Raw genomic sequence first — 17,661 nt, 5'->3', positions numbered from 1 at the left:
CGCATATCTTTTAGAAATATAATTCTAATACACGTAACAAACATCAACTGTTGCAAGAGCAGAATAATGACTCGAAGAAAATTCTCAGTCATGAGTAGGCGTTACTGATGTTGCAGTTCAAAACTGGGAACTTCCTTTGAATTCAAGCCCCAACAAAAATGTTTCAATTTGCAACCAACAGGCTACAACAAAACACAAATGATCATGTAAACTCTGGCAGAGCTCGCCAATAGGAAAAAAATAATAATAAAAGTACAACAAGCTCTAAAGAATCAACATCTACATAAACTACAAACGAAGTACATAATACATCATACAATTTTTTCAGAAAACAACCTGGGTCAAAGAATCTCTCTCAATATCACATCCCAATGCTATATCATGAAAGAACTTTCCATCATTTGATTGGAAGTAAGAGCACAGATGACTATTTCAATAAATAATGTGTAAATTTCTCAATCTAAAGAAACATTTACCTCTAACGTCGTGTCAGTCGAGATTATCTCTTTCTGGGTAGCGGCCTTAGGGTGATCAAGGCAGTCAAGCCTTATTCTAAGGTGCAAAGGTCTCATGAAGATGAAATCTTGTAAATCTCTACCTGTTTCTAAAAGCAGACTAAGGCAAGCATCGTCATTATTATTTCTCTGACTGGGCTCCTCCTGTACGTTCAAAATCTTCGTTGCTTCTAACGTCGTATCTCTGGAACCTTCTTGTTTATGTAGCTTCAGATAAAGCACCGCAGAAACAACCACCTGAGATGAATCATATAGTTCAACAAATCAAAGTTTCTAAGTACCGTCGCTGATGTGCCTCTCACATCAGTTATGCTACTTTTGGATAATCATGAATTTAAGAATTACATGGTTTTAATTTGGGTTAATTTTGTATAGCCCCCTGCACTACCATCAAATTTAACTTACTACCCCTGTACTTGTATTTTTGTAGATAGATCCCCTGAGTGATTTCTTTAAAAACATTTTCATGGGGTCTATTAGCAACATTAGATTTTCATTCTGGGGGTTTTTAATTTGGGTTAGTGTACTATCACCAAAATTAACTTGCTACCCCAGTAGTTGTATTTTTGTTGATAGATACTGAGTGATTTAAAAAAAAACTTTTTAGGGGGGTTTATTTGCAAAAGTAGATTCACTCAGGGGGGCTATCTGCAACAACAGAACTACAGCAGTAGTAAGTTCGATTTGGCTATAGATTGGGGATCTATCCACAATATCCCCTTTAATTTTGAAGACTATTCCTACAGCCCAAAAGAATGTGCATCCTTTTAACTTTGAAGTGCCTAATGAAACAGAAATATAAGATTGACATACCTCACCAGTTCCAGGACTGAGATTAACCTCACAAGAAAAATGCACTTTGTGCATATCTTGAGATCTTTGATCTATGAACTGATCTTCGAGTTGAGATTCAGACTCGTTGACTGACTTTGAAAATGCAAGGTTATCCAGCTCGTCGAACCACTGTTGGGCAACACCCACCTTGAAAAGGCCACCATAAAGCATCAGCAGAGACGAGACAAAAGAGGTTCATGTTATGAAAAGAAAAGGCTAAGACAAGGTGGATGCACCTTATCTTTATTTGTTTCCACTTCCTCTGAACCTGACAAATCGACAGCAGATCCTCTTACTTGCCGCCAGATACATTCCTCTTCAAGTGGTGCTACAAGTTCAATACCCTTTGGCAAATCCACTTTAACTCGTATATCACATCTCCCTGGGTGATGAAAGTAGATGTCCAACGAGAAGGGCTTTGTTTTTTTTTTTTTTTTTTTGGGGGGGGGGGGGGTGGTTGGTGGGGGGGGGCTCAAACATTTATTATAATTTTAATAGGACACATTTTACGCCTGCGCTGAAATTTCAGTAGATATTATCCATCGATGAAATTAAAAGAGACAAAAAAAGGGGGGGTGTTGCATATATACATCTCAAATCTTCCATATTTGCAAAAGTAGCACCCAAATCTTATACATCGCATTTTTCTACCCCTCACTTATTATGTTAGGGAATTTACTTTATATATTCGCCCAAAATTAGATTTTACAACTCATGACTAATATGCCCTTCATTAGTTAATTAGATCTTGATATGTTTCTAATTGAAAAAAAATAACCCTCAAAACCCATACAACAATCATTGGTTCCCAATTTCTTCTTCTTCTTCTCTTTATACAAAGGAGGGAAAACAGCTCCTTGATCAGGAACACCACTGCCATCCTCTTCTCCCATTATCAATAACCTCTCCTTTCTATCTCCATCCTTAAATCCTCTAACTCCCCCTGTTCCCCTCAACCTCAGTTTGCTGGAGGAGCAGAAGTTTTTGGTGCATCCCCTTCCACCTATGCTGGCCACATCGAATCTCACATCATCTCAACCTCTCACCAAACTTTCCTCCTCAATCGGTCATCGACAAGTTCTTCAAAATCAAGAGAAATTTCTTTATCAAAAGAAAGCTAGGGCTCTTGATTTAAAAAAAGAAAAAGAAAAAGAAAACAAAACGAGTGAGATTTGGGGGTTGAAGGTTTAATTGTGGGAATTAATTGAACCCATGGTTGTTGGGTATTAATTAATAGAGGTAATTTTGGAAATTATGCACTATTCATTTGTATTTAACATAATTATAGAAGCAGTGTTGTCAATGCGCGTGGCGCAATGTAGGGCACAAAGTATCTATACGCGCACATGCGCAAGGCACAACGCAATGCACGCGCCCGAGTGATGCGACGCACACACCGCACACATAATTTTTCAAGGTAGATAATCAAGCACGAAAGGACATGTTTAGAAATTCACATGAAAAATGTTAGGATAAATAATATCTTATTACAAAATCACAATATAAAATCTTAATTTCTTTTAATGCTAACACCCAACATAATAGCGAAGTTCATAATTTTTCAAATCATATGTCAAATCAAGACCGCTATCCAAGCAAAGGATTAGTTATGGTCCTAAATTGAAGACTACTAAAAAGGCTTAATGGATTTATTTTTCTTTTTGGGATATGATTTATCAAGTATAAAGACTCGATTGAAATGTTAATAAACAAAATTTATGAGGGTATGTACTACATGCACTCTGCGCAAAGGCAGTATGTGTGGGAGGCAGAAAAGGCGCTGCATCAGATGTGGGGCACTTTGCCCTCGCCCGCATAGCAAGGGGTCTAAGTACAATTAACCCAATAAATAATTTATGGATTCACATTGAAACTAATGACAGGACAAGGAAATTATACACATACTTGATATCTAAAATTGAACTTTTCTTTTTAAGTAAATCATTATTTAAAAAAATCAAACAGAAGAACACAACTACTGAGGACATGAGAGTTTCCTAATATACCAGGAAGTACAGTGAAGCGGTGATGATGCTCCTTCCAAGGTCTGTGCAAATATTTACTGGGACAGTGCAAAAAGATGTCAATGCAACTACATATACAAACATGAGTGACTAATTATTTGATATCACTGATTGTAAAACCATACTGCAGCAAAAGGACACGCGAAGTGTCATTAACTTTGAAAAAAGGTAATGGGCCACCTCACCTGTTAAAAACTGTCTCAAGAGGGCAAACCAACCAATATGGTAGCCCAAGGACTCTCAAGTCTGAAAACTGAATGTCCAAGGTAGTCCTTGATTCGTCAAGGCATTTTAGTACTCTGTGAGCAGCTTCATAGAAAAGGGTTCAAAAGATAGTGCAGTGTTAATAACACAATGATTATAACTGATGAAAACTATGATAATCACAAAAGAGTAGCCAGTGAACACCTGCATCACAAAATATTGTACAGCCATGGAATTTCACAACTGAGGACATCAAGCCAGCATAAGGGATACCCTCTGCTGAAATACTATTCTGAAGTTGATGTGATAATGAACTTTCAGAATCATTTCCCAACATGTTGACCTTTTCCTCTATCATATGCCCATAATTTTCCAGAATATTTTGTAGTCCTTCATGGATAAGTATATTTTGTAATCAAATATATGACGGAAACTAAAAAAAGAAAGAGCAGCTGAGCACAAACCTCTTGTAACCTTTTTGATCTCCCAGGTATTCATGTCCATGATCCATGACATTTCGAAGCTGAAAATTTGGTCAAAACGGATATGTGACATGTTACAAAATTTAACCTTTATTAATTTCAACTCAGAAAAGACGACAACTCAAATTATACAGAAAGGGAGAAAAGCTCGTGTAAATTGAAATGCAGAAAGCCTGATGAGTTATAGCAGATAAAGCTATTTTCTTGAATTTCTTCCCCTTCTGCAAGGAAGTTAACACTGATAAAATCTGCAGCTTGCTATTTCTCAGGCAGAACGTGAGTCAGATCTCTTGCACATTCTGTCCAGGCGTGCACCTCCTTTTATCCTTGAAGCTGTGTTATTGTAAAACCCAGCCAGCACAAAGACATGGGGTAATTTTGAACTGATGTGGCATGAGGTTAAATGTAATTCCACTGCCATTGTGTGTTCTCAGTGAAAAATAATAATAAACTAGCATGGCAGTTATATATTGTTCATCTCTTTATAAAGAAGGCTGGGAGCGTAAGAGCAGAAAATGACCAAGAAACATACTTTACAATATAAACTAGCATTCACCAGATGGCAAATTGGTTTCTTGATAACATCACAAAGCAGAATAGAAAAGGGGGACTCACATAGCCATCCAAAAAGATAGAACTAGAGGACATTGGCAAGGTGGTGGTTGTTTTGTTCTCGTAGTCTATTTCTATTTGTTTTGACAGTAAGATTACATATAACTGTAGAACAGTATTTTAAAACAGAGACATTCAGTTGCTATACTGTAGCAAGAAAAAATGACTGCAAGCAATACAAATGATAACCACCAAGCAGAGCAGCATGAACCACATGTATATTCACAGATTGAAGGAAAAAGACTAGAAACGACCAAGTAAAAGACACAAGTAAAAGCTTCCAGATAATAAAGTAGATCACCCCAATCACCTTCGGTTAAGAATAATTAGGTCGTTCTCCCCTGACTTCAATAAGTGCCATGGAAGGCTGAGCGAGTCCAAATTGAATTCGTCAGAGATATCATCAACTTTTCTTGCTAAACCAAGTTTATCCAAGATCCAGCTCCATATACCAGTAGTTCTAGAGACAGATACAGGGAACACTGTCTCCAGCATTCTTCTCTCCATATCAGCTCTCCTGATTGCATTATTCTGCAATTTGGGGGGAAAATCAGCAGGATAAGCAAATAAGTCAATAACTACATTTGCAGAACATATAAATAATTAAAAGTTAACATTCCATACAAAAAAGTGTCAAGAATCATGGCAATAATGCTATAGATCCAAAATACACAGATGAGCATGAAAGTTTGTGTACCACGTCAGAGGGGGAAAAACTAGGAATAATGAGTCAGATGAATCGTAAAACTAGTAAAAATGGGATAATTATTTTTAAAGCATCGGCTAAGTAGCCATCACAAGGTTTCATACTACTTGTCACATCAGGATTTTGAACAGTTATACAATAAAACATCAAGTCAAGTACACCAAAAGCGTTAAAATAAATTCATGTCAAGATCAAAGCATAAAAACCCATAATTCCTATTTACTTAACTTCCAACATTATATGGCATAGTGACAAACCAGAATACCTTCTCTGCACACACACACACACACACACACACAGAGAGAGAGAGAGAGAGAGAGAGAGAGAGAGAAGCTTTCAAGCATTACATCTGAAGGTCAACAAGTAATCCTACAAAGCATATGTTTAGAATCTTGCATTAATATGAGAAACCTATGTTAAAGATAAATTTGGACAACATCTGACATCCTGCATTCTAATGGTCTATGCTAGTAACGTCCACAATCTGAAAGATCCCCAATCTAACACCTGCTATAAAGGCGGCCATTACGAATTCTATCAAACCCTGGTAACCTTGTGCAGCTAACGTCCTGAACATGTTAGGTCCCAAAGAGCCCTAACTTGTGCATGCGGCTGGATATAATTAACTTAATGACATTTCAGAGGAAAAAAATACTTGAGCAAATAATATGCAGTGCACGTGACTACCTTTGAACCGAATTGCTAATAAAAGACACCCTTTGAGTAGAGTTACATGGTCTTAAACAGGGAAGTTCTGCTGATTTCCCAAATTTTATCAGAAGAATCAAATTAGCTCGGTTATCGAGGAATATGGACTAAACTCTAATGTGCCACATACCTCAGAATCCACGAAATATAGGCACTCTTCATCACTATCATAGAAAGATGCAGCAGGGCGGAATAACTTGGCTGATTCAAATTCACCATCTTCAAACCCCGGAGAAGAACCAATCTGCAAAAGAAATCTAAATTAACGCCGAACAAATCAATTTAGTAGTGAATTCATCCCATCTGATGCATGGATCCTTATCTAAGCAAAACTGTGAGGAAAAATTCAAGGCCCAGGAACACGGAATTCAACCACAACCAGAATGGAAGAGCGCAAATTGATAAGATTTATTTCCATTAAATCTATAATTCCACCAGGATCTGGCCCTCATGAACCCTACTACCCATGTTACCGATATTACCAAGAAAGCAACCTTTCAGAACTGACATGAATGATCACAACACGCGCCATAAGGGAAAAAAAGACACCCTTCTCAAACACTGACATAAAGAAATATATTTACATGTTCCATATGCTTAGACAAGGTCACATCAAATCTAAGTATATCTGAAACATATTTTTCCAAGTTCACCATGTACTAGCTATCTAATAAATCATTAGTTCTCAGTAACAGGCTGCTAAAAAAATGCAACATTGTCAAAATTTTCACTGGATTTACTACAACCACAATAATAGGCCGCCGTTTCAAACTAATGTCAGTACCATTTTGATCAGAGTTTCTAGTAAAAGAAAGCTTCCTTTAGAATCCAAGCCTCGTCTCAAAATGATCTTTCAATTTATGTCCAGGTCATGTTTCCTCTCTAAGCAGAAGGAAATAACAGGAGAAAGTTAGCCTAGAAAATGAAATAAAATAAATTATTCTTTCAAAATCATAACAAAGAAAATGAAATCAACTTATTTTTTAAAAATATTTTATCTTTTTCATGATGGTAATATTCATGAAGGCATGAAATGGTGGAAATCTGGTCATGGAAGAATGTGCAACAAATTAAGCACAGGATTTTGATATTTTGTTGATTGTTCCACAAATGAGCAGTCATCTACTAGGAAAATTGCCCACTCAAGTAGTCACCTCACATCATTTCTTTTCACATATGGATAGCCAAACACTTCCTGTAAATTTTACTGTATGTCCATTTAAAATATACCAAATTCATGGTAGTCCAAAAATGTAAGCCAACATATCCTATATACAGAAAAACCATCCAAAAAGATACAAAGAAGCTGACACTCACACAATCTAAAACCTTCCCCTTGCCATCAGTAATAATAATCCGGTGATGGTTACTGTCGGAGATGAATAGGCGGTTTCCATCTTCATCTACAGATACACATCCTGGAAAATATGGATACTCACATGATAATGGTTCCAAGAGATTCAACAATTTTTAGTAGTTATCTTTATACAAAAAATTAAACACAATAGAATAGTGTGGACTTTGGATAAGCAAGAATCTACGACTAAGACATTTGTGCTCCATGTATAAGCTACAAAACTTACAATTTACTTTGAATGCAAACTTTTGATTCCGCAAAAAGTGAATCATCTTTAGAGTACATAGAATGCATGTGCATAAAATAATGTTTTCAGAAGCACATAACAAAAGAACAATAATGTGCTCCCATTAGTGCTGTCCTAAATTGCACGGGAAAGGGTACAGATGTGGGTATGGGACATGTTGTAGAAGGTTGGGTAGGGGGACACGGCTGAAACTCATGGAATATATTCATAGTTTTGAGTTGTATATGTAAATGACCCTTTTAAATCGTAAAGGCTAAAACGCAACTTGACCTCTCATCCAACAAGTTACAAAAACATGGATGTGAAGTGTATCGATATATATAATATATATATATATATTATATATATATATATTATATATATTAGATATATATATATATCGAGTGTTTTAAGTTAAACATGCATTGTAAATTTGAGCACAAGTCTGAATAAATATATGCATATATTTAAGGAGTGTCCAAGAAGTATTGGGTACAGGTACGAGTACGGCACGTCCGGCACAGGTACAACTCCATATTACCAAGTACCTAGGTAAAATAGTTAGCTGTCTATAGCAAATTTGAAAGCAACCTCTGACTAAATGTAAAAATCATACACTAAATGGAAAGCAGTCAACCAGTCACCAAGGTAAGGGAACAATCAAAAGAAACATTTTGGTAACAGAACTGATATAGAAGAACCCATACACCACCAGTTTCTGAATCTCAACCATAAACACACATCAGACAAGCAAGCAGAGACACTAGCATTACTAAGAATTGAGGTTAAACATTTTGTTCTCTATATACAAGAAGGAAAGAAATGATTCATTTTACTTTTTCTGGTGAATCAGCCAAAATAATACCAAATAAATCCTGCCAAAATTATGCTGAAATGAACAGAATAATCCATACCGGTCAAAACAAAGACCCTTGCTTCCAACATCTTAAATGACAGCTTACTTAGTTACCAAACTAGATTCAGGTCTTAGCTAACATAGGGAAACCAGAAGCTCAGTTGCTTCTAACATCGCAACAGAAATATCATTATGATGTATAACTTATTAAACACAAACTTGTGGTCTAAATAACTGCAAAAAATTATCTCATTAACAAAAGAAAGAGAAAGAGTACCAGGATAATATAGAAGTAAATTTCTTAAAGCAGATGCAGCGTATGGTTCCTTCATAATTTCGTGTTGTCTCATAACATCACCATTTGCATTATGAAATAAATCTGTGTCATCTTTTTGAGAAACGTCACTTAGAGGTACATCAAGTTCCTCAATTGCTGCAAAGAAATATGTCGATAGTAATATTAGGGATGGGAATAAACATCTCCAAATCCAAACCATCTGATCATGATTGCTTGTCGTCAGCCAAAGGCTAAGAACTACACAATAACGAGTTTTCAACTAACTTGCAACAAGCAAAGGGACATTGAAGACGTATCACATAATAGCATTACATATCATAAAGCAATAAGCAGACACAAAAAGAACACAACATGCAAACTACCTCAAAAGTAAATTATTAAATGAAACATTGTTAAGATCTTAAAGTTATTTGAATAATCTTGCTTGCTAAAGAGTGATTTAAATAGACAAATAAAGCAACTGCAATCAATGAAATGATATTAATAATTTAAAAATTAAAAAAGTAATGTGAAAAGTTGAGAACAAAATGAGAACTTCGCCAGGTAGAAATAAAAGTTTTCATACTATGAATGCAATTTTCATAATCCTATTAGCATGGAGTTTTGCAAACATCCCTCTGATATCAATTTCAGGCTGAATAAAAGTTTCATGTTATGAATACAATCTCCAATCTTGATTGACGGAAAAATATACAAATTGGGAGTATTATGGAGATCAATACTTCCTAACATTGAATCTAGTGTAAAGTATTAGGACAGGAAAATATAACTTATGCATTTTTAGTGCCTAACTCTTTCTAGTTCAGACAGAAACTGCAATATCAGCTTTGGGGTCAAAATTCTACGCTGAAAGTTTATGAATTTCAGAATGTTATCACAAAGTTAAGCAGGGTATTAAAAAAATCATCTGTAGAGATAAAACCAAAACTGCCCAAGGACAAGCAAAAACCAGCATGCTAACAAAAACCAATTTTTTCCCCATCAAGAAATAAAAAGATTAACACCTTTTATGACAATCACAAATGTACGTTTTCTCTGACTTCCAATGAGGAAGAGTAAAGGACTTACCTCTGACAATACCTTCGAGCTCTACACCCAGCTCATGATGAAGCAAACGATTTGTGGAGCCTTCAAATAACAAGCAGGATGGACCATTTGTCATCTGAATACAATTGAAAAAAAATGAAAAGAACCAAAATTATATACAATTTAAAGAGAAAACTCAAATCACAAGTTATGCAATAGCTAAGATAACTTTTTTTTTAAATACACCATGATGTTTTGCTTTCTTTATAGAATGGTGATTGACAGAGGTGCTCTAGCCAGATTATATTTGACTGATGGATAAAATATAAAGAATCAAAACTTCTAGACTTACGAGGAAAATTTAACATGAACAACAGTAATGGAACCTCACCATCAACTTTTCTCCATCCATAATTGAGACAAAGAAGGGCAGCAACTCAACAAAATAAATGGAATTTGCTTACCAGTAATAGGTTCTTTACTAGTTATTTTTATATTTAATTATTAGTTACTGTAATTAGTTATTTTATTTGAAATTTTAGGTTTTACTGGATCCCTTATCCCTTATTGTCATTTTTTAACTAAACAGTATTTTGTAATTTTAAAGATTGCAGGGTTGCTGGCTAGGGAGACTGGGAGAGGACAAGTTGTTAAATCAAAATTATTATTTTTGGAAAGATTTTGTTTCCTCCTCCAGTCGTCTATGGATTAGACTGTGATTTGGAGTGAAATTCATCTTCAGTGTGAAGCCAGATCTAGAGCGTGAAGCTCATACAAAACAAGATGTAAGCAAGTTTGTATAAAGTGGCATATGCACTGTGCATGTGGTCTATGCAGTGTGTGTCTGCAGAACACATGCAGGTGTTTCACATATTGTAACATTCGTTTTGATTAACTGTTTTGTTTTTTTGTTTTGAAGCTTTTTGAAATTGTTTTCTTCTTTCCTTGAGAATCCTAAACTTAAAAAAGAATTTGTTTCAAGTTGTTTAAAAATGAATAAAAAAGAATTCATATTTGAAAGACCCAGGTAGTTATGGTTCCTTTCTCCACTGTTAAAATTTTGAAAAAAATTCTCCTTTCATCATTCTCTAAAATCAGAGATTGTACGTTAGACCTTCACCCAATATTTCAGGAATAAAAAAATAGAAGCTTTATCTGAATACTAACCATTCACTAATTTTGGAGATTTTATTTATGATAATGGAACGCTAGTACACAGTACACTAAAATTTAAACATCCATATCTTAATTCCATTCCTTCACATCCTTGTACCACTTGTGAGGATTTGCAACAACATGCAACTGATCTTTTTAGATAACATCTTTCTACAGTTGGTGCTTTGCTGGCTTGGGGGATAAATAAATATTGAGTTGAAAACATGTATATCTTAATTACACAGTATAATAAAATTTAAACATGCATATCTTAATTCCATTACTACACATCCTTGTACCATTTTTGAGGATTTGCAACAACATGCAACTGATATTTTTAGCTAATATATGTTTTTTGATTGTAGCCTTGCTGGCTTGGGAGATAAATAACTATTTAGTTGAAAACATCACTTTCATCAAGAATTGCGCCTGTTCCCCATATGCGTCAATGAATTGTGATTTGGACGTAAAATCCTTACCCTATCTGAAACCTAATCTGGGGTTGAACCCCATACAAAACAAGTCATGACACCTTCCTATATTTTTCTCTCCTAGTTTTCCCTTTTCCTTTTGTCGCATAGACCTGACCACCTTCCTAAACTCATCCAATTCCCTTCATGAACTTCAGTCCCAAATCTGAATCAAATCTTATCTGAACCAGCCCAAAAAAAAAAAACAAGACTTCATCCTAAACCAACTTTCATCCCTGTTGATATCAGTCTTAAAACTTTAGTTCTTAGACTAAAACCCACACTATAAATAATGCTGATTTAACCCTGCAGTCTGAAAATTTTGTTGTTTGAACAAGAAAATCAACTCAAAACAATAATGATTAAACCAACAACCTCCCACAACATGCAACAACCTTTAATAACCCCTTCAGATCTCAAAGTCATATCCATGAGCCTTTAAATCACGGAGATCAACAGATCAAAGTAAGGAATCATTTCTCATTATTGTTGGGTCACACCATTTCACAAACACAGAGAGACCAACAGCAAGCTCACAGAATTATTATAACCGCATCTACACTTTAAACCGAGGTTCATTGTATTCATGGAGAAAGACCAGACAATTTCAAATGTGAACTAAGCAATTAGCACAAACAGTCATACAAGTAAACACAGTAACACGAAAATGCACGTATATGGTTTTAATACAAAGAAGCAGGTTATGCCTTTCATAGATACTAGCATACTGAGAAAATTATAACTTACCTTCAAAAAATCCTTGTCCAGTATCAAGACGGGAAAAGTGATATATTCCTCCATGAGAGTTCGGACAATCTGTGCTTGTGTGGCGACAGATTTCATGGAACTACCACACTGAAGTCCAAAAACATTAAGCTTGGGAAACCTGTCATGAGAAGCTAATTGCATGTCAAGTATTCTACATTCAACAAGCATAATGAATACTGAAGGTGACGAACCTTTGTTTAAGAAATTTTACTTTCTCAAACATGGCTGCACAATTACGATTGCTATTCAAAGCAGAATCCTCGATGTATGCATTCATAAGAACTAAAAGGATCCCGTCTTTGTTTACTGGAACACCATTTTGGTCCATATAATTCAGCCATCGATGATTTGGTCCTGCAATTGCAAAAGGTGGATGTCCAAATGATAAGAATAAATTGCGCTCCCAGGGATGTGGTTTCATAAGAACATATGGATATGACCACCTAACGTGAATAAACAATGATATTAAAAAGAACAAAATGGAATTCTTTAAATAAATAAAAAATCATCATACAAAAAACAAATTGGCATCAAACAACAAAAACAGCAACTCAAGATGTAGCTAGATGTTTTCAAAAAATGTTAATTTAAAAATCTAGGAAATGATCAAGAAAGAGACACAGGCATCCGAATATAATCATGTCCTAGAAGGCTAAAACATATCAAACAGAACAGTCAGTCATCACTGAATTGCTCTACCTTCTTGCAATAAATTGCCGGCAAGCAAAAAAAAAAATTATTTTGTAAGAGTGCATCGATCAAAACACCTTAAATTTAACAATTTATCGGTTTCTCCCTTTTGAAATTTATCGGATTCAAACATTAGTTTTATAAAAACAATAATTGGAATCCAAATTTTCCATTATGAACGTAAGCATCATGGAATAGGATATTAATATCATGAAGCCTAAATGTGTACAAATTAGATGACAGTTGGACTAGACAGTCAATAGCTGCATAAAACACTTTTAAGTACCAAATGACCAAACATTTAGTAATAAACGATCTTAAAAATTCGATAAAGAAGACCAAAAAGATAAATATGTTCACATACTATCAATCAATAGATATAAGAAGCGACGCGGATGAAAATATGGCTTAAATTTTTAGGGGTAACATGACAATTGGCTCAGTTGAAATGCTCAAAATTACCCTCACAGGACTAAAGATATAGCTGCCGTAGAAGGAACAAAAAGTTATTACTTAACCGTTTTTTAAAAGAAGTTTCTGTTAAATATTACCTTCAAACTCACTGAGCCTAGATTTGATAAACTCCAAGGTGTCTGCATGTGCCAATGAATTATTGTTTGTTTCAGATAAGCTCGAACATCTGAACAGAAACTGTTACTTGTATGTTAGTGCTTAAAGATGACCTAGATGAGAATGTCATATTCTATCAAAGGAGCAGGGACATAATGCACAAAATTTACATAGATGTATAGAAGCGAAGAGAAACCTTAAACTCAATATCAACATGTATGATGAAAATTTTCATTTAAGATGCTAAGCACTTATGATTATTTCGGGGAGTCAAAAGTAAAGGGTAAAAAGGACAAGAACTCGTTAGATTCTACACCTGTACAAACTGAATATAAAAGAAGTTTGTCTTTGAGGTAATTTGTTAAAAATTATATTATTCCTTTAAAAATATCTACTTCATCTAGTGAAAATTAAAGTTTTTGAAACATATTGTTAGCAACTATCTTCTTGTCAGTATAAGAGCATATTTGAGAACTGCGGATTATAATCCATCTGGGTTATAATCAATTTGTTGATTACGATCCAGCTGGATTATAATCTAAAGTGTATTATCAAATTTAGCATGTGGACATTGAATTAACAACTCAAGGTGTTTTCAAAAACTACTCAAAAGCAGAATTACATTTTTTTTCTCTCCATTTGAAGCATGAAATTTGATGGTTTTCCTCTGGAAGAATTGCATTTTTCTTGGTATAATTACGGTTGTTTGATATTTTTCCTATGATCTTGTTCCTCCTATAATCCTATTAATGAAATGATGCTCTCCATGATATAATGAGCTAAAGGGAAATATTAGTGACTATAGAGTACTAACAATTCTACATAAACATCAAATTGGGCATCAAAAAATAAATTTAAGCTACCTTCGAAGATTATCTTTGGATCCTTCGACATTTTCCCTTGTCAACAAAGGAGAAATCTTCCTTCTTGATATAGCACCTAATATTAATTACTCACGTCAACTTGAAGCATGAGAGAGATATCTACAGATGATTTATAAAATAAAAAAATAATAAAAAAAGGGGGATCATACAAATTCGCATAAAATGTAAGTTACCTGAGTGAAAATGGCGGGAAATCATAGAAACTTCATTGAGCCGACGCAACCTATACGCCATTGATTGGAATAGAAGGCACTCTAGCTCAGACTCTATCTTTGTGAAACCCTAATTTTGGCGGAAATTGAGGAGAATCTTTTGGGGGCGAGCTGAGGAACGAGAAAGGGTTTACAGGGTCTATGATTAATAGAGCAGACCCAAATCGGAATTTTTATCCGACCCGAATCCGAACTTATATGGATGTCGAATCTACTCTTCAAGACGATCCAAAGAATTACTGCAGTAAATTTATGTTGCATAATAAGCATAAACTGTAAATAAAATTGTTTATACTACAGTAAAAAAACACTGTAGTATGATGTGAACTATTTACGCTTCAGTATTAACATTTGGATTTAAATATATTATATGGTTTCAAAATTAAATGTATTAAAACATAGATTTTTTTAAGTATAAAGGAGTAAATATAAATTCTACATCAAATGTATTAAAACTTGCAAATATAAATTCTACATCAAATGTATTAAAACTTGCAAATATAAATTCTACATCAAATGTATTAAAACTTGCATCCTTCTTTAAGTATAAAAGAGTGGATATAATTTCTAATGTTAAGTATACAATAATTAAATCAAATGCATTAAAACTTAGAGAGATATAAATTCAAAATGTATAGTGCTTAAAAAAAGGGGTCGTGCTTTGCACGAGGTGCACACTAGTCTATACTTAAAGGAGAACCCAAGAATCATTGTTTATACTACAGTAAATTAGTGTAGCATAAACAATAAACCAAACATGTCCTCTATACTTGAAGTATTGTTTATGCTACAGAAAATTTGGATATTTCTTTAAATATAGATATAATTTCTAAATAAAATATATTAAAACTTGGATTCTTTTTTAAGTATAAATGATTAATGAATTCTATATCAAATGTATTAAAACTTGCATTCTTCTTTAAGTATAGAGGAGTAGATATAATTTTTAATTTTAAGCATACAATAATCAAATCAAATGCATTAAAACTTAGAGGGAAATAAGTTCAAAATACAGTGCTTAAAAAAACAAAAGGCTGTAATAATGAAATTAATAAATTTTGAATATTTGACCTTACTATTGTCAGAATATTATATGGCCATCTTCCCTCTTCTCTCCTCCTCGGTCTTTTACCTATCAAAACATCTATGAATAGACTCTAACATTACTAAATTAATTACTTTTTTAAATTTCAATTAACTTAATCAAGGGCTATCTAGTGATTCATGAAAATGTAATTATTCAACACAATATTCCAATTTTATTTCCTTAGAATTACTATAATTTGGAACTTGTAAGATAACTTCAATTTACGGAGTAAAATAGCAATTACTATGATTTAGAATGAGATTTTAAAACAATTCTAATTTAGAGGGTGTAGATATATAAATAAACAAATAAACCATTTTAGGTTGTTATCTTGTCAGAATAACCTTAGGATGAGTTGAATCTTCGATCAAATCATGGAAACATGACTAACGACAAGGGAATAAAGTAACGGTAGACCAACAATAAACATGTAGTTTAAACATATCGATCTATTTATTCATTTTTAAGTTTTTAGCAAAAAGTTCGAAGTCTAATCACTACCAATCAATTGTATAATATCCCACATGCGAGCTGGATGTTCCAAACTATAAGCGGGGTAGTGCAATTACTAAACAAACCCTACCCTCCTCTTTGAACGGTTGAGCACATCCTAATTGCATTTAGGGGTGTTATCGGAGCGGATACGGTTCGGATATGACGTTTACCATATCCATATCCGCTTTTTATAAACGGATACAGATACGGATACGGATCACCCTCAGTAAGAAAAAACCTTAACCATATCCGCATTTATCGGAAACGGATACGGTTCGGATATTTGAGAATCGGATCGGATATGATCACGGATATAAACGGATATTCGACATAAATCTATTAGACATATAATCTTCATATAAAACCATCAATTGAAAACTAAAATTGAGCACAAATTTATTAGACATATAATCTTCATCCAAATTTCAGTTGCACAACCCAACTAAAACAATAGTGTCAGGAATTGTAACCAAACTACAACAATCATATCCAGAATTTCAAAGTTCTATGAATTAAAAATTGAAGGCAAAAGCATAGGCAAACTTCATGAAAGAAATGCAGCTCCTGTCAAGGACAATTCATAAAGCTAACTTAAATGGTTCAATGCCGTACATTTCAGAAACATCATTACAAGTGAATAATCAAACTATGTTAGTACTCAAATCATCTGAATATGAGAAGCCCTAGCCATAAACAAGTTTAAAGAATGTAACAGAACACGCATACAGATGTGTAACATAAACTTGAGCTTTTGAAGTCTGCACAGCAGAACCACTTCTATTTTTTAATTGTTTTAAAGAATGATGATCATTAAGCCAGATAACTAACTTTATAGGTTAGAAATATCATAGTAAACTATATAAGATCACTGCTGTTTGACAACTACATGATGAATATTAGTAAATGTGCACATCATAAAAATTTTGGCCGTGAGAAATATTCAACAGTGATTTTTTTTTCTTTTGTAAGTAAGGCTGTTTAGAAGTTGACAGAAAAAGATACGCATTCCACTGACTAAGATGGGTATTGTGCAACAAAAACCAATCCATAAGCTAAATTTCAGCATGAGAAGCATTGTTTGAAAAGTGGTATAACAACATTTCCTAATACCTGAAAGTTTTAACTTTTAACAGAGGTTATATTAAATGTTTCAAGATAGTACCTTGCCTTTAGTAGATTTCTCCTTCCGCAGCTCCAAAGGATACCTAAGATGAAGCAGATAAAGATTTTGAGCAAAAAAATTGAACTCTATATTGATAAACGCAACAGTAAGTGCCCTGGACAGTTGATGTATGTGCAAAATCTTGATAAACAAAATCTTGATAAAAAAAATTGAATTCTATATTGATAACTAGGGTTGAGGGTGAGGGCCTAGGTTTTTTTTTTTAGTTTTGGTTTTGGGTTAGCGGGTTTGTAACTATAAGATTAGGACCCGATTACCCGAATCATTATTACATTGCGGATATCCGTATCCGCAACCCT

General features: G+C 34.1%; 1 protein-coding gene across 4 annotated transcripts; it reads right to left on the bottom strand.

The window, feature by feature from the left end:
* Nucleotides 117–17,385, bottom strand: LOC109848422. Of its 4 annotated transcripts, none has more exons than XM_020417898.1 (18): nucleotides 17,342–17,385; nucleotides 14,559–14,836; nucleotides 14,365–14,440; nucleotides 13,483–13,571; nucleotides 12,433–12,595; nucleotides 12,221–12,359; nucleotides 9,891–9,984; nucleotides 8,802–8,957; nucleotides 7,403–7,503; nucleotides 6,216–6,329; nucleotides 4,982–5,202; nucleotides 4,042–4,100; nucleotides 3,782–3,967; nucleotides 3,559–3,682; nucleotides 3,356–3,441; nucleotides 1,586–1,731; nucleotides 1,329–1,496; nucleotides 117–752 (listed from the first exon to the last, which is right to left on the bottom strand). In XM_020417898.1, the coding sequence occupies exons 2-18, from the start codon at nucleotides 14,617–14,619 to the stop codon at nucleotides 456–458; spliced, it is 2,280 nt and encodes a 759-aa protein (XP_020273487.1). In that variant the 5' UTR covers nucleotides 14,620–14,836; nucleotides 17,342–17,385; the 3' UTR covers nucleotides 117–455. The 4 variants fall into 4 exon arrangements, with proteins under 4 accessions (XP_020273487.1, XP_020273488.1, XP_020273490.1 ...); XM_020417899.1 differs by having other exon boundaries at nucleotides 3,356–3,411; XM_020417901.1 differs by lacking the exon at nucleotides 14,559–14,836 and having other exon boundaries at nucleotides 13,483–13,582; nucleotides 17,342–17,367.

The sequence above is a fragment of the Asparagus officinalis genome, chromosome 7, assembly GCF_001876935.1.
Source record: "Asparagus officinalis chromosome 7, Aspof.V1, whole genome shotgun sequence".
NCBI lineage: Eukaryota > Viridiplantae > Streptophyta > Magnoliopsida > Asparagales > Asparagaceae > Asparagus > Asparagus officinalis.
Note: the sequence above shows the minus strand (reverse complement) of the source record. Positions and strands in the feature narration are given on the sequence as shown.

Coding starts and splice junctions, on each gene's coding strand:
- LOC109848422 (XM_020417898.1), bottom strand. CDS start 14,619: ATGGCGTATAGGTTGCGTCGGCTCAATGAAGTTTCTATGATTTCCCGC. Junction 4,101..4,981: donor CTAATTATTCTTAACCGAAG/GTGATTGGGGTG, acceptor CCAAATTTTCAG/CTTCGAAATGTCATGGATCA. Junction 753..1,328: donor TCAGTCCTGGAACTGGTGAG/GTATGTCAATCT, acceptor GATTCATCTCAG/GTGGTTGTTTCTGCGGTGCT.